The sequence below is a fragment of the Tupaia chinensis genome, unplaced genomic scaffold (assembly GCF_000334495.1).
Source record: "Tupaia chinensis unplaced genomic scaffold, TupChi_1.0 Scaffold146687_1, whole genome shotgun sequence".
NCBI lineage: Eukaryota > Metazoa > Chordata > Mammalia > Scandentia > Tupaiidae > Tupaia > Tupaia belangeri.
Window position 1 is genome coordinate 2,442,295 of NW_006206544.1, and position 23,553 is coordinate 2,465,847.

Sequence of the window (23,553 nt, forward strand, 5' to 3'; positions counted from 1 at the left end):
ATATATATATATAGTATACACATATATAATATATGCATACACACATATCCATACAGAAAAACTTATATGCAAGAAAAATAATTAGTAAGGTAGTGATAATGTTTATTGTTAAATCCTATTTGATGAACAAAATTACTCAGAGACAGTATTTTATTCCAGTTCATGTAGAAGTACCAGTTAAAGAAACAGCAGTGTAGTTTAACCATTACGCTTAGTAAGGTATGCAAGATTGACAAAACTGAAACAATAAACAACTAAAGCAGTACCTAGATAGCAGTAGTAACAGTACTCAGATCAGATGGTCACGAGTCCCAGTGCCACTGGATATGAACTGAGGAGTAAACTTAAAGATGTATGTTATGCTAATACATCTAGAAAGGATATGCCTGAAAAATACCTCTTTAAACATTTTGGAATCACTCTTCAGCCCTCAGTCTCTTGATAGCAAGTTTAGATTGCTATTCATTTCCTTCCCCCTTAAAAGTCTCTGAGTCAAAAGTAAAGAAAGTGTATTAAAGCGATTTAAACCTTTTAACTCAATATTTAGCATTGTTTTATTTCTTAAAGACTGTTTTCCAAGTTTACAGGTTAGACTTTAATATTTAATTCAGTACAATGTTTGGGTTTATGATACCCTATGCACACTATTACACACACCAGAAAAAAAGCCAACAAAAATAAACTGTGCAACTCAATATCACCATCTAGTGACAAAATTCTTAACACGTGATAAAGACAACTGAAAAGGAAGAACATATTTCAGAGACATGAGGTTATATCCTGGCAGTTTATCTCAATAATCGAAATATAATTGCTCTTACTAAACAGAGTTGACACTGAAATGCAATACTAACCTCTAATTGGTGAGCTTTGTATTCCAAATACGCAATTTGTATTCTTATCATAGAGGTATACTCATGGATCTAACCAATCTACACTTTCGTGCCACCGTCAGAGTTTCCTGTAGCATGTCTACTTATTTTTTTCCTTAATGAACTTCATTCTCTACCTACATTTTTTTATCATAATGTAATATCTCCTTTTCTCAAGTTATTTAATAGCAATGTCTTTCAATTCCTCATGTTCCCGTGGCCCACCACTGCCTCTGGAACTGAAAGGAACAAAGAAATAAAGTGTTTAGATGACCCTCACTATTATTCTTTGTGTTTAAAATTTAATTTTTGATTTCTACCACTCATCTTATTATTCATTTCATATTTTGGTCTTACAATTTTTTTCAATTTTTCTTTCATTATTTTTGTAATTACTTATATAACCACTACAGAAAATCTAGAAGGAAAAAAGATAAGCCAGGAGAAATTCTATGTAAGTCCATCATCCAGATGTCATAGCTATATCTTAGTTCTGTATTTTTTCTTCAGCATCCTTCCTATTCAGTTAAGACTATTCAACTTGTAATTTTGTTTGTTGGCATTTTTACTGAATATTTTAACACTAGGATTCTTATGTCACTAAAGACACTGTGCTAAAGATCATTTTAATTTTTAGACAGAAGTATGTTACAATTTATTGTTTTGTAATCCTGTGTGTTTGTGTGTGTGTGTGTACATCTATATGTGTATATGATATATACACAGGAGACATAGGGTTTTTTTTAAAGCTCATGGAAAATGTGTATTATGGGAATACTGTGCATAGATTTGAAAAAATAATTTTTGGGAACCAGCAGTTAGTGTAATGGCTATGTCACTGAACTCCCATCAGACCACGGTTCGCGTCCCAGGGGGGATGGCCATGCCACAATCCCTTCTCTTCCATTCTCTTCTTGGGATCTTGGGCATGCACACACATGTGCCCGGCGTGAGTTTAAGCCGCCAGGTCTGGGACACGAACCGCAGTTGACTGCATGGGAGTCCAGTGACATAGTCATTACACCAACTGCTGGCCCCCCCAAGAAATTTTTAACCAAAGTGAAGTAGTACTTTAATTCCATTTTTCTACTTTTTTGAAGCTACCTTGTGTTTGTGTGTGTGTGTGTGTGTGCATGTGTGTGCATTTGTTTGCAATTCTGTATTTGTTTTCTTAATAATAGACAGGTTCTATTCAATTTGTTTATGACTATAGCCCATATTTTGAGAATGAGATTCAGCTTGTCCATAATTTCTATGGCTTATGCATAATTTATTTCTGAAAGGTAAATTAATATGAAAGGGTTATGATTATTTTAAAGCTTTTAATATTTATTAACATACTCCCTTTCTTGAATGCAGCAGTAATTTTTAATCCTCATAAGCTCTAAGAATGTAAGAACAGCTGTTTTGGGACCAGCAGGTGGTGTGGTGGTTAAGGTGCTAGACATTCCCACATGGCGGACCATGGTTTGAGTCCTGGACTTGGTGGCTTGCTTTCTCTCTTTGCCTCTCTCTCTCTCATCAAATTAAAATATATGAATGAGTAAATTAAATTAAATTTAAAAATAAATAAAGTTAAAAAAATGGCTGTCTTTATCATCCATCCTCAAGTCCTCAAAAATCTCCTCCCCACCAAACTGCATTAATGGCAATAAGACATTGGTATATTTTTCATAAAATTTATGTATTTTTGTCTATCATTACAGTTGAATATTTTATGGTTTTCTTAATTGTATTTTGCCATGTACCTATTTATCTCTTAATCTGTAAAAAAAAAGTCATACTCATGGCAATACAGTACACTGATGTCTTTTAATTTTGTGATTTGCCCGATTAAAGAAGCACTTTAATTTTAATTTATCTCTTTCATCATTTAAAGCTCAAAGGAAAAGTCAGTCCCACAATCCATTAGCTGGAATTTGGCTGTTTCACTTAGCTTTTTAGTATACTTGAAATTTCCTTTGGCCCATGTGAGGTGAGAATATAAAGTGATTTTTTTTTTTCCAACAGCAAAACAAACCTTTTTATTGTTTGTTTGTTTTTGCCATAGGGCATGTGTGCTCTCCAAAAACAGACTGAGAGAGGGAAAGTGAGAAATCACCTCCCAAGGGAAGTTGCAATCTCTTCTCCATTTTTCTCTTCCAGATATTGGGCATGCACAAACATGTGCCCGGCATGATTTTCAAACATAATTTTCAAGCCGCTTGATCCAGGACTTGAACTGTGGTTGACCGTGTGGAAGTCCAGCACCTTAACCACCACACCACCTGCTGGCCCACAAACAACTCTTTTATACCATTTATTGAGTGTCTTGAATGATTTGGGATACTTTATATTTGACAATTTTATTGGATCTTTATAGGATTTATTATTAATCATTGTCACTAACTGGTTGCAGAAAATAATAGAAAAGCTTATGAATTTTCAACTTTCTTTTGACTACAACCATATTAATAAAATCTCATGAATTCTTAGGGTGTTTTCATTAATTCTCTTGGTAATTCAAGACATAAACCATGCATTTAGAGAATGATCACTTTTTCTCCTCTATATCAAATCACACTTGTTAATTTTTGTTTTACATCTATTTCTGTCACTGACCTTTTACTTTCAGTTTTCTAAGAGAGTATGTATTTGTATGATATGTGTGCACATGGTTTAGTCATATTTGTCTTCTCTGTTGATGAAAATTCCATTATTAAGAGGCAGTCCAAGTGTCATTTAAACAAAAACATCTTTCTAGGACAGTGCTGTTCAAAGCATAACCACTTACCACGTATAAGTATTTGCATTTAAATAAATAAAATCAGGTCTGAGCTGGGGCCTAAGGGAGCCAAAGCCCACGTGGCAGACTACAATTTGAATCCTGGCAAGTTGAAAAACAAGCCACCAGGTGTGTGTATGTGGATACCCACAATCCGGACAGGTAGAAGAAATGGAAGAGAAGAAATTGGTCATGACCACATCTAATTAGGGAGTGCTTTTCTTCATCCTCTTCACCCTATCTCTCCATTTATTCTCTGTCTCTTATGAGTATATATGTCCTCTGGAAGTTAAAATAGAAATTAATTTAATTTGATTTTAAAAATTAAAAATTAAAAAGAATTTAAACATTCAGTTCTTCAAATATGGTCATAGCTATTTTTCATTTGTTTAATTTTCCAGAAGACATGTGCACTTACCAGAGAGAGAGAGAGAGAGAAAAAGAGAGAGAAAAAAGGAAAATGAGAAAGTACTTCCGCATGGGGGATAGTCACACCACAGTCCCTTCTCCTTCATCTCTCTTTTCAGGATTTTCAGCACACAGACACACACATAGCACAGGCTGACAGGTCCAGGATTCAAACTGCTCAGTTGGCCTTGTGGGATCCAGTCAACCACCGTGCCACCAGCTGGCACCACAAGTCATATTTCAAGCACTCAATAGCATATGGCTAGTAGCTACCAAACCAAACGACTCAAAATACACTTTTATCATCATAGAATGCTCTTTTAAGTATCACTGCTCTCTCCAGATAGTTCCATGGACCACAATGGGCCACAGAAAAGTGGGGCAGAAAGAACTCCAGTCCTGCCCCATCCCTTTTTTTTTTTTTTTTTTGGCACATTTGACAATTTTATTGGATCTTTATAGGATTTATTATTAATCATTGTCACTAACTGGTTGCAGAAAATAATAGAAAAGCTTATGAATTTTCAACTTTCTTTTGACTACAACCATATTAATAAAATCTCATGAATTCTTAGGGTGTTTTCATTAATTCTCTTGGTAATTCAAGACATAAACCATGCATTTAGAGAATGATCACTTTTTCTCCTCTATATCAAATCACACTTGTTAATTTTTGTTTTACATCTATTTCTGTCACTGACCTTTTACTTTCAGTTTTCTAAGAGAGTATGTATTTGTATGATATGTGTGCACATGGTTTAGTCATATTTGTCTTCTCTGTTGATGAAAATTCCATTATTAAGAGGCAGTCCAAGTGTCATTTAAACAAAAACATCTTTCTAGGACAGTGCTGTTCAAAGCATAACCACTTACCACGTATAAGTATTTGCATTTAAATAAATAAAATCAGGTCTGAGCTGGGGCCTAAGGGAGCCAAAGCCCACGTGGCAGACTACAATTTGAATCCTGGCAAGTTGAAAAACAAGCCACCAGGTGTGTGTATGTGGATACCCACAATCCGGACAGGTAGAAGAAATGGAAGAGAAGAAATTGGTCATGACCACATCTAATTAGGGAGTGCTTTTCTTCATCCTCTTCACCCTATCTCTCCATTTATTCTCTGTCTCTTATGAGTATATATGTCCTCTGGAAGTTAAAATAGAAATTAATTTAATTTGATTTTAAAAATTAAAAATTAAAAAGAATTTAAACATTCAGTTCTTCAAATATGGTCATAGCTATTTTTCATTTGTTTAATTTTCCAGAAGACATGTGCACTTACCAGAGAGAGAGAGAGAGAGAAAAAGAGAGAGAAAAAAGGAAAATGAGAAAGTACTTCCGCATGGGGGATAGTCACACCACAGTCCCTTCTCCTTCATCTCTCTTTTCAGGATTTTCAGCACACAGACACACACATAGCACAGGCTGACAGGTCCAGGATTCAAACTGCTCAGTTGGCCTTGTGGGATCCAGTCAACCACCGTGCCACCAGCTGGCACCACAAGTCATATTTCAAGCACTCAATAGCATATGGCTAGTAGCTACCAAACCAAACGACTCAAAATACACTTTTATCATCATAGAATGCTCTTTTAAGTATCACTGCTCTCTCCAGATAGTTCCATGGACCACAATGGGCCACAGAAAAGTGGGGCAGAAAGAACTCCAGTCCTGCCCCATCCCTTTTTTTTTTTTTTTTTGGCACATCATATCCAGGCTCTCTGTTACAAAAGGTTATTTAAATTTTCAAAATACATTTTCCTTTGGCACACATTTTATCAATACTTTCTTAGGTATCTGTTATCTCTCTCTTGTCAGTATTTCGTTTGTTTGTTATTTTAGTTTTGCTATGGGACATGTGACTTGTCAGAGTGAGAGAGAGAGAGACAGACAGACAGAGAGAGATAGAAAGAGAGAAGGAAAGTGACAAATCACACCCCAGTCAGATGGCTGTGCTGCAATCTCTTCTCCTCCCTCATCTTCTCCGTATTTTGGACACACATACACACACACCTGGCATGATTTTCAAGCTGCTAGGTCTGAAACTGGAATCACACAGTTGGTCATGTGGGATCTAGAAGCTTAATCTCCATGCCACCTAGTGGCCCTGACTCTCATTTTCAATTAGAGGCACATTTCCTGGAAATCCATGTCATCCCATGGCTCCAACAAGTATCAAAATACTAACAAGTCCCAGATGTGCACATCAATCCCCAGTCTTTATCCTGAGTTGTGGAATATTTTCCCTCTGCAATGTACATATACACAAGAGTTTACTTCTGGTATCCGAAATCATCTGAAAAATAAAATCATCATCAATTCTCTTCATTTTTCTTTCTCCCTATTGCAATTAATGTCCTTCCTTAATCCTTTATATAGCCAGCTCATTCCAGACAAAGTTGTACCCCCTCTTCTCTATGTAGCAGGGCTACAGGGTTAGGGCATCCTCACATCTGCAAACAGGTATAATGATTCATAAACTGGGATACAAATGAAAGAACAAGTTCAAGACACATTGCAAAGACTGGCCCGGAAGAAACACTGGAAAACGCGGTTGAGAACTGAACACAGGCATAATACTCTCTTTTCTATTCTTAGCTCATAGAAATAAAAGGGCTTTCATGTTTAAGGAGTCACCCAACTTGAAGAAAGTCTCCTCTCCAGCAGCCCTAATACATTCATCTTCAGATTGAGCCCAGTTCTGCTCCAACTCCTCCTGGACATGCATGTTCAGGAAAAGAGCATGGTTTAGATCCCTGGAGCCACCTAAGGGATGCTAAGGAGACCAAGGCAATGGAAGAAGCTATGCCATTCCAGTGGAATAACACAGACACTAACATGAGTGTTTGAAACCAAGGAAAAACCTCAGGTACTCAGCCTCTGTGTCTTCACATCAAGCAGTGATTTTCTTGTTTCCTCCTCTAGGACTATTTTCTCTTTGAGGGCAGAAACTGTCTCATTCATATCTGTAATGCCATTAATTGATATATTACAAAAACCCAATAAATATTCATTAAATACAAGAATGATTGTTTCTACCCTACCTTAGGTCTTCTTCCTATACTTCTACACTACAGAGATATAGAGCTATCCTCATAGATTTTTAAAAAATTTTTTTTTAATTTTTAATTTGTTTTAGAGGCTTTTGTTATAGGGCACGTGCGCTCACCAGACAGACAGAGAGAGACACAGAGACAGAAAGCAAGAAATCACCCCCCAGGGGGGATGGTCACGCTGCAATCCCTTCTCCTCCATTCTCCTCTCGGGATCTTGGGCACGCATGCACACGCGCCCAATGTGAGTTCTAAGTCACCGGGTCTAGGACGCGAACCGCGGTCGACTACGTGGGAGCCAGCGACACAGCCATTACACTAACTGCTGGTTCCCTCCTCATAGTTTTTATATTTAATACTGCCGATATCATCCTTAAAAAAAACAATGACTCTCTGCAATAATTTTAATTACTTATTATTATTATTTATTTATTTTTCTTTTTAAGAAAGAGATCCCCTAGGGAAGTTGGCCATGCCACAATTCCTCCTCCATTCTACTGGGGTTTTGAGCACACATGTACACGTGCCCAGCATGAGTTTCGAGCAGCCAGATCTGAGACTCAAATTGCAGTTGGCCACATAGGAATCCAGCATCTTAATCATTTCACCATCTGCTGACCTCAATCATTTTAATTTTTTTTCATGACAAACTAGATTCTAAGTAACTGACTTTTAGAACATGTGAGCATACTTTCAGTCATCCTCCTGAGACCAGCTCCTGTGCTGAGACAAATAATCTGTACCTGCTCCCTATTGCTCCCTACCCTAGTCTGAGATTTTGAATTGCTCCCACCATCTCTGCCAACATCACACTGCTCCATATCAACAAACTAATTCAAGGCATAAAAGAAGACATACAACTGACCAAAAAATTCTGTATAAGTGTTTTGTGGAAAAACATACATTCAAGAAAGTCTGAAATTTCAGCACATCAGACCATTTGCTATTTCCAAAATACATCTTGCACCTGTGGCCCTCTAATCATTGTTTTATACTATTCTCTCTACATGCAAAACTATCCATGTTTTAAAGCCTAGGTCAAATTTCTTATCCTCTCTATGATTTCCTTTGATCCAAACACCATCTATATAAGGAGGAACGGATCATAGATGAAAGAATGATTAATTTTTGCCACTCCATGCATTTTTCTTATTGTATTAATCACATTGCACTATGAGCTACATTTATGTAAAATAATGAACTCCTGTTGCATTCTCCAAAGGCAAAACAAAAAAAAACAAAAAAAGGGCTTGACCCACAATATACTTATATTGCTAAATTAATTACTAAATTATTTCATTGTGTTTAATGAATCCAGATATCGCCAATAACATGTACACGTGTATAAAATATGCAACCTATGTAAACAAGTGCATTTCATAGTCATATAATTCTAATTGAAATTATCTGGACTACACCTTTATCTCATAGCACACGTAGCTGAGAAGTTAGTCCAAACTGGTAATACTTGTTTTTCTCATCAATTTATTTCTACCTTTTTAAATTCAGGATATCCTAGACTGCTCTAAAATGGTACATATTTCAAAATTTGGCAAAATTTAATAATCTCTTCATATGCAGTTCTCCCATAATTCCATTTTTTCCTAATGACAAATTTCCTACATTGATTACATGTTCTTTCGTGTTCATTCTATTTCCCTCACTTACATCTATTTCCATTCACATCAACCCTTTTCAATCTTTTCTGTCTATGTTTTTGGCCCTCCGTTCTTTTATTCAAGGCACGAGAGCTGCCATCCTCTTTGTCTCCCTGTTTTTCTGTGTATTTATTTATAAATGAATAGAAATCAAAATACAGAGAACTGTAGTTTCACAAAGAAATATTGGTATGCAGGCTTAATGTATTAAAAATTATTATAACAAGCATGTATAAAAATGATGTATTCAATTTATAACTATAGTAGTTTATATAAAGGATAAAGACTATATTGAAAAATATGAGTTCATTCATAATTTTTGTGTTAGCATTTTCCACAATATGTTATAACTTTCTTTAAATACATCTTATTTTTAATTTACTACTATCTTACCTTAAACTTTCTTAGAATGTCAGATTGCATTTTATACAGATACAAATTCTCTATTGTATACTCAGTTTTATTTTTCCCTCTTTTTTTATTAGTAGAGACATTAACAATAAAATAGGCTCACTTGCTCCAGCTGGTAATTTCTCAGTACTAGTAATATATTATTCCTCTTTTTGTGACATCATAATCATCTATACAGAAGTACCATGTATCTTTGTGTAGAAGCTACTGTTTCCATTAAATTTAATTACCTCCCCCTGTGGTTTTAAATAGAAGTGGCTTCAAAATGAGGGCAGCTTCTATTAAATTTAATTACTTTCTCCTGCTGCTTGCATGGTAAAAGGGAGGTTACTAAATGAGAGCAGCTTCTAAACTAAAGTATATGGTAACTGCGTGCTAGCAAAAACAAAATTGTATCCAAACTACTCTTCTAGAAGCCTCTTAGGTTTATCTTTTTTCCTTATTTTATTTTTATAGGCTTCAGAGTCTAAAAAAAAAGTATTACAATTAAAAAATACAGATTTTAAAAATAGATGTTAGTTTCCAAAGCTAATAAAGGTAAATATACTACTTCAATACAAAGATATTGAAAACCATCTTATCAAGGTTCAACCTCAAAACTTTTAAAACTAGTATCATTGTTTTCTCACTCTAAGGATGATGAGTTCAACTTTAATGTCTAGTAAAAAGCCTTATTTGATTCCTTGATTCTGATCAAATTGATTTAAAGACTACTTTCCTAAAAGTTATTAATAATATATCAAATTTGGGGCAATTTCAAAGAAATACATTACTAATGGTAATGTTAAGAAATGAAAAAATAAAAATAAATGCCATTAGGTTCATTATAGACCACTGTATTTGCAAAGAAGTTAATTATATGCTTTGTAATAGTGCAAAAATGTAAATCACTTTAAAAATACTATAATAATCCTATAAAATCTAACAGAAGATGAAATTTTAAGTACCTTTTTTAAATTAAATATTAATTAGAAGAAAATACTACTCAGTTAAACCACTCTTGTACAATGTTTATTTTTTTATTTACAGGCAGAATTTAGATGAACAATATTTTCATTCAATCACACAGTTTAGTATAAATATAAAACAAGACACCCCTTAAGCATTTTAAGTAACAAATTAAACATTTACATTTTTTACTGTGCACTGAGGCTTAACATTTATGCAGCTTCAAAACCAAAGTACAGCCTCCAGGGAAGTCTCTCCACTGACAAATTAATACCTTAGAGAACAGAGCTGAATGGTGGCAATGAACTCATTTGTTCCCCCAATAATGAAGAATGACTTTTTCTTTACCACATCTGTGACTGTTGCTATGGTGACCCAGACTTACCTCATTGCTTCTCGGAGAGCTCCTCGCTCACCAAGAGTCGTGTGCTTGATGTCATCAAAATTATTCTCCAGCTTCTCACAGTCCTGTAACATATTTAAAAACTACATTAATCCTTCAACATCCCCACAAAAAAATAATATCTATGCAATTATGTAAAAATATAATTGATTATATTGATTATGAACTCATGAAAAATATGCACACCACTTTAATTGAGTAGGATTCATTAAATTTGACAGTTGAATTAAAGGGTAACAAAATAAAAATGTCTTATGACACAGCTGTCACAGAAGTCTTTTTATCAATTTTTCGAAATGGGTAAATAGAGGAAATGAGTATCATATGAAAGGAGCAAAACTTCTAGATTTTTGTGGAATAAAAATTACTTCTCTAAATAATCTCAAAGCCAATTTAAATTCAAAGGAAAAATCAATAAAGTAAGCTTTAAATCACAATGAACAGTACATGATAAAATCTAGTTCTAAATAAATTAGCATTTACTAAGAAGGAAAGAAGAGTCCAGGTATAATATATTAATAAATGTTCCCAATTTTTTATCAAAATTTTATAAATAGATCTTTAAATAATAATTGTGTATGTAATGTTCACAATTGGGTGAAAATATGCATATATATTGTTAAAATAAGTTCTATTTTTAAAGTTAAATGACATCAGATTCTTAGATTTTAAAATTAGGTACATATGACATAAGCAATTTAAACTTCATAAGTCTTTCTAATTTCTAGTAAATACAACATCATTACTAAACTGAATTTTCTAAGACTATTATTAAATGTTTATAATTTTCTAAATATAACTGTATGTGTAAAACTGTATGTTATACATACTAATAAGTTTTAAGGACATAAGATATAGGATTAAATTTTTAATTTAAAGAGAATGTATATAAATCTGGAACATGAAATTTCTTGTAAAATTTAGTAGTATTTAGGTAACAAAGTAACTAGATTTAATGTTTTAGTTAATTTTACAAACAGTAAGACTAAATACTAAAATTTAATTATTAACGTGTTCTTTCTATTCTCACATTAAGTATGCTAGATTTTAGAAAATTATAGAACTTAGATTAAGAATTTTTAATGTGTAACAATTAACTGATTTAAAAATCAATTGATATATTTAACCATTATTTTTTCCATGATCTTTTTTTTTAACTTAGTCAAATTATGGCAAAGACCCTTTTAACAGTTATATGCTGTTACAATGAAAATTACCATGTCTCCAAAATAATTAAATTCATGCTAAAAAGTCCTTTGTTGGATATGTTCATTACAAATATCCTATCCAGCTCTGTGTCATATCTTTTCACTTTGTAAATAGTATCTTCTCATGTAAAAAACTCCTACTTTTTAATGAGGCCCAATTTATTACTTTCCTAATTTAAGGTTAGCTCTTTGTGTCCTTTTTGTGAAATTTCTGAAAGTTATATATTTTTCCCTTTTTTTCATAGTTTTACTATTTTACATCTCGCATTTAGATGTATAATCCATCTGGGATGATATTTATACATGGTGTCAGATAAGTAATCAATTAAATCAGTATTATTTAGTGAAAAGATCACCATTTCATTCATTGTAAATTACAGTTATTTTTTGCCATAAATTAATTCGTGGTATATGTGGGGTCTATTTCTGATGTCTATTCTATTTAACTGGTCAATTTCATATACATACTATCAGTATCACACTATCTTATTTACTTACATACATAATGAATAATTTCTCCTACACTCAAATATAAAAAGTCCTAAGTTTTTAATTTATGTAAATGCTATATGAAAGAGAATATTCAAATAGTCAATTTAAAAATGTTCATCATTACTCATGTAAATTTACCATAACAAGATACTTCTATATGTTTTAGAAATGCCTAGAATTAAGAAAGATATACAAAGTGCTATTTAGTTTTAAAATGTAGTAGAAACAGGGGCCAGTGGATGGCATCACTGACTCCCACATAGCTGACCACAGTTTGAGTCTCAGATCACTGGCTTGAAAACCACACAGGATGTGTGTGCATGCATGCCCAAGATCCTTGGCAAGAGAATGGAGGAGAAGGGATTGTGGCATGGCCATGCCTCCTCTACCTCCCGCAAGCACACAAGTGCCCTAAGGCAAAAACAACAACAACAACAAAAAGTAGTAGAAACAGTGCTGGTGGAACTGTAAATCATTACATGCACTTTATTCAGCAGCACATTAGACAGCTAAACATTCAAGTATACGTTATGACCTGGCCTTCCCACAGCCAGGAACACACCCAGAAAAAAATGTATAATACATCACATGCAAGAATGTTAATAGTAACACTTTTCAAAATACCAAAACTAGAATCAAGCCAATTAAATATCAAGATGGCATATATAAATAAATTGTTACGTATTCATTCAAAGGAAAACTATGCAGCAATGAGAGTAAGTAAGGTATAATGAAGAGAATTATCATGTTGCACGCAATTAAAATTCTACTATACATACTCCTAAAAGTATAAGAAATTAAAACAAATATCCACACAAAATTTGTACACAAATGAATATAGCAGCATTATTCATAAGAGACACAAAGTTGAAACAACCCAAAAGTCAATCAAATGACAAATGAATAAATAAATGTATACCAATAGAACAAAATGTTATTAGGCCATAAAAAGAGAAGTTACACTACAACAGGAATGAGTCTTAGAACATTGCGCTAAGTGAAAAAAGCAAGGTGCAATAGGCCACATTTTATTAGTCAATTTACATGAAATGTCCACTATAACCAAATCAATACATGGTTACCAGTGGCCAGAGAGAGGGGGAAATGGGAATAACTGCTAACAGGAATGTGGTTTTTTTTAAACAGAGTTAAAGATATTTTGGAATTAGTGGTGATCAATGTACAACATTGTGAATGAATACATTATACACATATATGAATTGTACACTTTTAAAGGGTGAATTTAACTGCATGTGAGCTGTATGTCAATAAAGTAATGACTTAAATAAATAAGCAAATTAATCCATAATGTTGGAAGTCATCAACTAGTGACTACAGAAGCAATGAGGGTCTTCTAGGATACTGTCCAACTCATTTCGTGAAAATTCATGAACTGAATAATTAAAATTTGTTTACTTTTTTGTATGTAATTACAATGTAATAAAAAATTTTCAAAACAGAGTTTGAATTCTGGCAAATAAATCATAATCCAATCCCATCTCCTTATAGTTAAAATTAAGGAATGCATATAAAACACTTTAAAATGTCTCACATGATAAAATGTTAGGTGCCAGACATTTTTGTTCCTTCTTTTTTTAAGTTTATCAATTTCTTTCCTCTCTGAGAGAGAAAGACGAGGGGGCACCCATAACAGGGTCTGCAATCCAAGGTCTACGCCTAGACTCAGAAGCCCTGGACCATGAGCATGGACATGCACAGTATGTCCATGGAGGTCAATGAAAGCAAACCTGGAACTTTATACTCTGTGGATCAGGCTCAAAGTGTTGTGTTACTACTGTCCCACATCCATCCTCTGTTATTTTTTATTATTAGTATTTATTAGAGTTCTATACTAAATAATTCATTCCTAGGTGCCAGTAAGTTGTACAGTGATTAAGGCACTAGACTCCCACATGGTTGACTGTGGTTTGAGTCTCAAGGCTGGTGGCTTGAAAATCATGCTGGGCATGTGTGCATGTGCACCTAAAATCTTGAGAGGAGAATGGAGGACAAGGGATTCTGGTGAGGTCATCTCCTCTGGAAGTCATTTTTCATTTCCCTCTCTCTTACCTGTGAGCATATGTGCTCTATAGAAAAACCATTAAAAAAAAAAGTCTAATTCCTGTAACTGAGTTTATTTATCTGATAATCTTTTGATACTTCATTAACTAAATAATCAACTTTTTCTCTAAAATAAATATTAGGTCATCGGGAAAGTCATGACATGTTTTCCTATGCAAAAATGCATCCTGACTTTCCTGACAATTCAATAGTTTTAGAAGATGACATCTGTACAATTAGAATTGTAAAGATGAGTTACTAGATTAGATGGGCCTTCAAAGAACACGTTTTCATTGTACTAAAAATTAAGTTCAGTTAAAATCTGGGCCTCTCAAGTAGAAGATAGAGTTTTTCTTACTCTTTTGCTTAATACAGGCAGACAAAAAGAGGGAAAAGAGGGCCTAACGCTGGTGGCACACGGCTGCAAAGACGTTGTGTTCTTCCCCTCCCACGTGGTTGGGACCACATGGGAGGGAAAGGTACAACTCTGGTCCAACCCAAAGGTTTGGTGCAGTGGCGTGGAATAGTAATCTGAGTGACTAAAGAGCTTGAGGCAAGAGAACCATGACATCAAGGCTGGCTTGGGCAGTGAGAGTTTATGTACAATAAAAGAGCCAGGTATGGTTGGGTAGGCTTGTGGTCTCAGATGGGGGCTGAGGCAGGAGAATTGTGAGATTTACTGCTGAGTAAAGCAAGCCAGGCTATGAAGGAGAGACACTGTATGTCCCCACTTAATATATACCAAATGTCCACATTCTATGACTGAAACTGAGTGACTAAAGGATACAGAAACACAGTAAATAGGTGTAAATACCAGATATAGTGTGTGTGGAAGAGCAGGGTCTGAGGAAGAACATGTAGAAGAAAAATACAGAGGCAAAGCATTAATGGGACAAAGAAATGTGGTATTATCTGTTGAAGATATTTTATAGTTTAATCAACTAGACTAGGAAGAAATGCTCACATATTTAAATATTCACTTTGAAAGCTAAATAATATGATCGAATGTATAAAAGAAAATGAAATAAAAAAAGTAAATTAAAGAAAAAAAAAAGAAAGTGGATCAGTGGATGCCTAGGGCTGGACAGGGTAGAGGGGACTGGGGAAATGACGCCTAAGGTCGTGGGATTTCTCTGAGGTAACAAAAATGTTCTAAAATGCATTGTGGTGATAACGGTGCAACTCTATGAACATTAAAAAAAAAAACTATTAAACTGTACAGTTTAAATGAAAAAGAAAAGTTTTAAAAATCAAAAGAGGGACCAGCAGTTAGCATAATGGCTATGTCGCTGGACTCCCATGTAGTCCACCGCGGTTCGAGTCCCTGACCCGGTGGTTTAAACTCACAATGGGCACGTGTGCATGCATACCCAAGATCCCAAGAGTAGAATGGAGGAGAAGGAATTGCGGCGTGGCCATCCCCTCTGGGGGGTGATTTCTCACTTTCTATCTCTCTGTCTCTCTCTGTCTTTCTGGTGAGCACACGCGCCCTATAGCAAAAACCTCTCCCCCCCCAAAAAAAAAAAATCAAAAGAAAGGGACCAGCAGTTGGCATAATGGCTATGTCACTGAACTCTCATGTAGTCGACCACAGTTTGAGTCCCAGACCCGGTGGCTTAAACTCATGCCAGGCACGTGTGTGTGTGCCCAAGATCCTGAGAGGAGAATGGAAGAGAAGGGATTGCGGCATGGCCATTCCACCTGGGGGTGATTTCTTGCTTTCTATCTCTCTCTCTCTCTCTCTATCTTACTGGCGAATGCACGCGCTCTATAGCAAAAAAAAAAAAAAATCAAAAGAAAAGGATACATGGACTTTACACTCCATAGATTATAGTAGCCTTTCAAATATTTCCGTGAAAATAATAACTTTTTTAAAAAATTTTATAGGTCTGGCTAGTGGCGTGGTCGTTAAGGAAGCTAGACCCTTCATGGCCAGCTTTGTGGTTGAAGTCTCAGACTAAGTAGCTTGAGAAACAAGCAGAGTGTATGTGCATGCATACCCAAAATCAAAAAAGGAAGAAGGGGAAAAACAATTGCATTCACTGGGGGGGGGGCTTTTTCACATTCCCTCTCTCTTCTTGTCTCGTTCTTGCAATCTCATGCATCCACTGACAAAAAAAAAATATGTTTTATTTACGCTCACTGCGAACTTTTCATAACAGTGAAAAATTGAAGAAAGAAATTGATTGTGATTGTCAACATTAGAGGAATGGTAATATAGAATACTTTAAATTTGAGGTATATTTTTGTTGCACATCAAAATCACAATACCACCTAACCCCAGTCAGAATGGCAATGATTAAGAAAACAAAAAATGATAATTTCTGGTAGGGATGTGGTGAAAGGGGAACTCTCCTACACTATTGATGGGAATGCAAACTGATTCAGCCACTGTAGAGAACAATATGGAGATTCCTCAAAGATCTTCAAATAGAACTACCATATGATCCAGCAATTCCACTCCTGGGTATCTACTCAAAGGACAGGAGAATGCTCAGTCAGAAAAGTGCTTGCACATCAATGTTTAATGCAGCATTATTCACAATGGCTAAGACATGAATCCACCCCAAATGTCCACAAACAGATGAATAGATTTTAAAAATATGGCACATATACTCCATGGAATAATGTTCATCCGTAAAAAAACAAGACCCTGGTATTTTATAGAAAGTAGATGAATATGGAAGATTTACTGCTAAGTGAAGTGAGTCAGGCTATGAAAGAGAGACACCATGTCTCCAGTAAACATACACCAACCATTCACACACTATGGGATTGAAATATTGGAGGGTATAAAAGCATTGAAAATAATTACGGACACTAGAGACGGTGTGGAAAGAGGGTGGGATTGGGGAAGAGTATAGGGAAGGTAGGGAGAAAAAATAGAGAGGTAAAACATTTGTGGGACACAGAAATGGTTTATTGCATGTTGATGATAACATGTATAGTATTCTCATCTGGACTGGTCTGAGATGTATTTCATGTTGGGTAAATTCTCTATACAAGCTAAATGATATATAGAGACTGAATGTATAAATTTTTTTTTAATTGAGGTATGTTATACATTCGACACAAATGCTATTTTGGTGAATTTTTAATAGTTAATGATTATATGACAGAATGTGATTTTTTACATACTGTTGGGTGTTAGGATGGGAACCCCAGACTTTCCCCATGCAGTTCCAGTCACATTACTACTATGCCACTATCTGGCCCTGGAAATATCTTTTTTTTTTTACCATATTAAATTCGCCTACTTTATAAAATATAATTTTAAAAGTGCTAACAATAAAAGAAATTTAATACAAAACAGAACTTGACTTTTGCAAGCTAGCTTAACTTTTTCCTAACAAACAGAGATTTCGGCAGTTAAGTTCTGTTCCCACTGATTGGTTGGCATTGACTCTGTGAAAGTTTTATATTTTAAACTGTTCAAATTATTTTCCCAATCACCTGTTTGCTTTCTTTATTTTTGCACACCCAAAGGAGATATAAGCTTGGACACGGAGTAATAAAAAAAGGTCATGTACTAAATTTAATTACATTGATTTGCCACATTCAAACTATAGCATAGTTTGCCACTTGGGATGCATGATTACCTGACAAGATATAGCACAACTAGGTTTATAATATTTATAATGTATTGTTCTGAGTATTCACATACTTGAAGTTAATATTGCATGAACAGTTTTTTTTTAATTCTAAACAGACTTTGTTATGTAATTTTGTTTTTCTTCAGAGAAAGAGAGATTTTTGCTCTAGGGCATATGCACTTGCCAGAGAAACAGAAAGAGAAAAAGTGAGAAATCGTCCTTCCGGGGGGATGACCATGCTGCAATACCTTCTCTTCCATTCTCCTCTCAGGATTTTGGACAACCACATTCATATATGCACCCGGCATGAGCTTCAAAACATCAGATCTGGGACTCAAACTTCAGTCAGCCATGTAGGAGTCCAGTGTCTTAACCATTATACCACCTGATGGCCCCAATATGTAATTTTTGAAGTTGCATAATATTCCCCTGTATCCACTCATGATTTATTAAGCCCATTTCTTTCTGGTTTTGTTTCTTGGTTGGTTTAGATCCACTTGTCTGTTTATGCTGCTATAAACATAGCACAAGAATAGATGGCTGAAAATGAGTTAAAAGACTTAAGAATAAAGTTCATTGACTGGGATTATTCATTCCAACTAATTTGCCTTCTAACTGAAATTGTTTCCACCTAAAAATATATTCAGTGTCTACTATTATTAATAGTAGAGTCAATAATAAAATTCAGGGTTTCTGATTCTAATCTCATTGTTTCTGTTTTCCAACTTGACCAGTAATGAAAAACAATGTATATTTTTTCTATAGTCATATATTGAAAATATATATAGTCAGATATTATAATTTCATTTACATTTTCTTATGAAATTAGGTTTGCCACAACCAACCCCATTAATTTAGATGGACTGTTGCATAGAGTCGTACATTTAAAATTTAAATGGAAGTAGGATTCATAACCTACATTTTTTGGTTCTTGTTGTTCAAATGTTAGATTATAGTCTCTTGATAAAGAAAATACCCTGTGGGTGCCAGTCTCATAGAGCAGTGGTTAAGCTTTGTGTAGAAGAAGCCAAATCACACAGGTTGGGTTAAGTGGCCCATTGCGGTTTGAATACCGACTCCAGTGGCTGGAAAAACACACCAGGTGTGTGTGCTTATATGCCCAAAATCCTGACAAGATGGACAGATGGGAAAAAAAAGACCTGAGGCATGATCATGCTCTACTAGGTGGTACACACTCACTAGCCATCTCTCTCTCTCTCTCATAAACTCACATGCCCTCTGGCAATAAAGGAAAACCTAATAATTTTTTTTTAAATAAAGACAAGACCACCTAACATTAATTTGATGTATTCCCAAAGATGGTTTATAAGTCAAATATAAGACTAGATATATCTGTAATTATCATGAATATATTTTACTAATTCTCTAATTCTGAATATATATTTATATACATATGCACATATTTATATGTATGTATGTATTTGTCATTTACTATAAATATGGAATTATGGAACAATGGAATTAAAGTCCAAGTTTATATTGATGTAAAATATTTGAAACAGAGGGCAAACAGGTGGCATTGTGGTTAGAGCGCTAGATTTCCACATGGTGGACTGTAGTTCGAGTCCTGGAATCAGTGATTTGAAATTCAAACCAGCCATGTGTGCATGTGTGCCTAAAATCCTAAGAGGAGAATGGAAGAGAAGGTATTACAGAGTGGTCATCCACTCAACGGATTATTTCTCACTTTCTCTCTCTTTGTCTCTCTCCAGAGAGCACATGTACCCTATGAGAAAAGCCTAAAAAAAAAATAAGTAAATTAACCATTTTTTTGATTTGGAGTACTATCTTTAAGACCAGCAAAGCTATAGGAAATGTATGATTTCATCACTAATACTAGTGATGGGTCTGATAATTTTAATATAACTAACAGAAAATTTTAAGGTCTCAGTTTAGTTGTTTAGTTTCTCTTTACACTAGGAGCAATAATGCCCATGGCAAAAGGGACAGATAAAGATTTAAGGCAGACTGCTACAACAGTGTGACATGATAGGTTAGAATTAAAAACAAATAAATACAGAGTTCACAAAACCTCCATCATCCCAATATTTATGCTTGAGGTCTCTTAGGGAAAACTGTACACTAAAAATGTAATAAAAGTTAAAATAAACTTTTAATATTTCTCATAATTTATGTGTTCTTCCAAAAAAATGATTGATAAGACTAATTTCTTAATAGGGGGGGAATGTCATTTTCATTAATATCCATGTATAGGCAACCTTTAAAAATAGAATCCTTGATGAAATTTTAATTCTTCAGATTTAGAGTTTTAAAAATTACAGATTGTTTTAAAAATCTCAAACTGATCCAGATGTTACTATAAAAATACATTTGCTACCTTTTCTATCAACATTGAGACCTTAAAGATACAAACTCACGGGACCAGCAGTTAGCGTAATGGCTATGTCGCTGAACTCCCATGTAGTCGACCACGGTTTGAGTCCTGGACCTGGTGGCTTAAACTCATGCCGGGCGTGTGTGTATGCATGCCCAAAATACCAAAAGAAAGAAGGAGAAGGGATTGCGGTGTGGCCATCTCCCCGGTGGGTAATTTCTTGCTTTCTATCTCTTTGTCTCTCTCTTTCTGGCGAGCGCACATGCCCTATAGCAAAAACCTCTCCAAAACAACAAAAACAAATAAACAAAAAATACAAACTCACGCACACACGCACACACACATAATTTTTTTTTTTTTTGGAGAAATTTTCACTGTAGGGCGCGTGCACTCGCCAGACAGACAGAGAGAGACATAGAGACAGAAAGCGAGAAATCACCCCACAGGGGGGATGGTCACGCCGCAATCCCTTCTCCTCCATTCTCCTCTCGGGATCTTGGGCATGCACGCACACGCGCCCGGCGTGAGTTTTAAGCCACCGGGTCCGGGACACGAACCACAGTCGACTACGTGGGAGTCCAGCGACATAGCCATTATGCTAACTGCTGGTTCCCCACACACATAATTTTTAATTTGTTTCCTTTGGCCCCTGAAATTCCTCATCACCTTCCTCCTCTCCACAAACTCCACTCTAATTTTAAACTTTATCCTGGCCTTTCTTACTTCAGGAGAACAAACTCATGAAATAATTAAAAAACAAAATTATAAGATTTCAATTTTTTTAGGTCTAGCCATATCATAAACAATAGGGTTGGAAGACTATTTGGTTATTGAGTTTTTCCTGTCATGAATACAGGACATAAAAACATTCTTTTGGATATGGAAGAGACAATTATGGACACAAAAGGCCAGAAAGAAGTGTCACTGACCTCTCCACAATTCTAACAAGAGAGGACAGTGAAATTTCTGAGGTAGCCAAACAAGAGTGTTCCATGGAATTTGAAGAAATGTCATTTTAAAATTACATATTATGCCATCATGTAAAATGGGAACCCCAAATGAGGTTTCTATGAGGCTAATAGAAAAATAAAGAACATTCCATCTTCCACCTCCAAGTCTGCATAAGACTTATTGTTAAGTAGAACAATTAGAGAAATAAGTAAACATTTAAATAGACTGTTACTTTGACCAAAATACTTCTGTGTCCAGAAATAGAAATAAAACCCAAGGGTTTTTATATTTCAAGAATAATACAGGTTGATTATTACTTATTCAAAATGTTTGGAACCAGAAGGGTTTCAGATTTCAGATTTTTTGCATTTTGGAATATTTCCATATATAAAATGAGATACCTTGGGTTTGAGATCCAAGCATAAACAAGAAGTTAATTTATGTTTTATATACACCTTATATACACGCCCTTAGTACGAGTACTTTTCTTTTAAAAGAAAAGTGTACATTTTCTTTTTAAAGGTTTTTGCCATAAATTGTGTGCACTTGCCAAAGAGAAAGGAAGAGAGGGTAAGCGGGAAATGAGAGCTCACTCCCCAGCGGGGATGGCCACACTGTAATCCCTTTTCCATTCTCTCAGAATTTTGGGAGAGACATATGCATAAATGCTCAGGGTAATTTTCTTTTATTTTTTTCCCTTCTTTTTAGGTTTTGCCATAGAGTACATGGGCTCACTGGGGAAATACAGAGAGAAAAAGACAGTGAGAGGGAAAATGAGCAATCACCCCACCCCCCCTCCCCCAGCAAGGGGTATGGCTGCACTGCAATCTCTTCTCCTCCACAGTCCTCCTGAATTTTGGGCACCAACACATGCTCAGCATGATTTTCAAGCCATCAGGTCCAGGATTCTAACTGTGGTCAGCCATGTAGGAATCCAGCATCCTAACCACCACACCACCTGCTGGCCTTCCCTAGAGAATTTTTCAAGCTGCCATGTCTGACACTTGAACCATGGTTGGCCATGTGGGAGTCCACACCTTAACCACCACACCACTGCTGGCTCCATACACTTTTTTTTTCTGTGAAGAATTCTTTATATTTTTTTATTCATTCATTCATTTTAATTTGACCAGAGAGAGACAGAGAAAGAGAAAGGGGTTGGGCAGGGAGAAGTGAGAAAGCAAGCCACCAAGTCCGGGACTCAAACCATGGTTGGCCATATGGGAGTGTCCAGTGCCCCAACCACTATGCCACCTGCTGGTCCCCCATATGCTTATTTTTCTGTATTGCAACATTTTGACTGTGACTCATCACAAGAGATGAGGTGTGGACTTTTCCCATTGTAGCATCACATCATTGCTCAAAGAGTTTTGGTCCTTTGGAGTATTTCACATTAGGGATGCTCAACCTGGTTTTTTTTGTTTTTGTTTTTGTTTTTAAAGTACTAAAGAACAGGTACACACCTTGAATTTTTACTCAGACACTAGTAAGCTGTTAACAAGATGGAATAAAAATCTCAAGCAACTAATATCTTTACCTGCTTATCTTCTCTGTAAATACAATTAAGCATCAGAGAGGTACAATGGATGAGGGATGCACAGACTGTGTTGTTCATCACCAATAACATTTTCCTAACATTAGAGACAACTGCAGTTAAAATTGAACCAGTGGCCTCCTATCAAAATCTATTCTCTACCAGTGTACACATATACAAATCTAAGAAAAATAACAAATTCATCTGTAATTGGAAAATATCTTTATGTTTTCTATTCTAAGGTATGTTACTCTAGAATTACTCCGGAATACAATTTTGGGCATTAATAATACATAGGGGAACTTTTTCTTTTCTTTTTTTTTTTTTCTTTCTGAGAAATTTTTGCTATAGTGTGCAAGCACTTGCTAGGGGTCAGGGGGAAGAGAGAATCAGAAAGAGAGAAATCCCTCCCCAGAATAGTTGGCCACACTGCAATCCTTCACCATTCTCCTCGGGATTTTGGGCATGCACCCACACGCACATGGCATGAGTCTGAAGTAGTTGGGTCTGGGACTTGAACCACAGTCAGCCATGTGGGAGCCCAGCAATATAACCGCAGTGACATCTACTGGTCTTGGGGACTTATTTTCTAAAATAAAAATGTTCCCCAACAGTTCTATAAAGTTACCTTGGACTTGGTGGCGGCTTGTACTTTCTACTTTCAAGTGCCTCCCAATTTCCTTTGAGATATAATTACATAAGAACATATCATCATCATAGCAGAAGAAAGGTAGTACATGTCTATTTGTAAGAAAGGAAGGAAGGAGAAGGCAAAGGGTAAATAAAAGGGAAAAGGAAGAATAAATGAATAAACTATTTGGATTAGTAAAAACAAAAATAA

At 35.3% G+C, this 23,553-nt stretch overlaps 1 protein-coding gene across 1 annotated transcript in view; it reads right to left on the reverse strand.

Moving 5' to 3' along the window:
* DPYD (dihydropyrimidine dehydrogenase) overlaps window positions 1-23,553 on the reverse strand; it is a 994,283-nt gene that overhangs the window by 857,804 nt on the left and 112,926 nt on the right. The window contains exon 3 of the mRNA XM_006169013.2: window positions 10,500-10,582. Coding sequence (XP_006169075.1) covers window positions 10,500-10,582 — 83 coding nt within the window. The remainder of the gene's footprint in view (window positions 1-10,499; window positions 10,583-23,553) is intronic.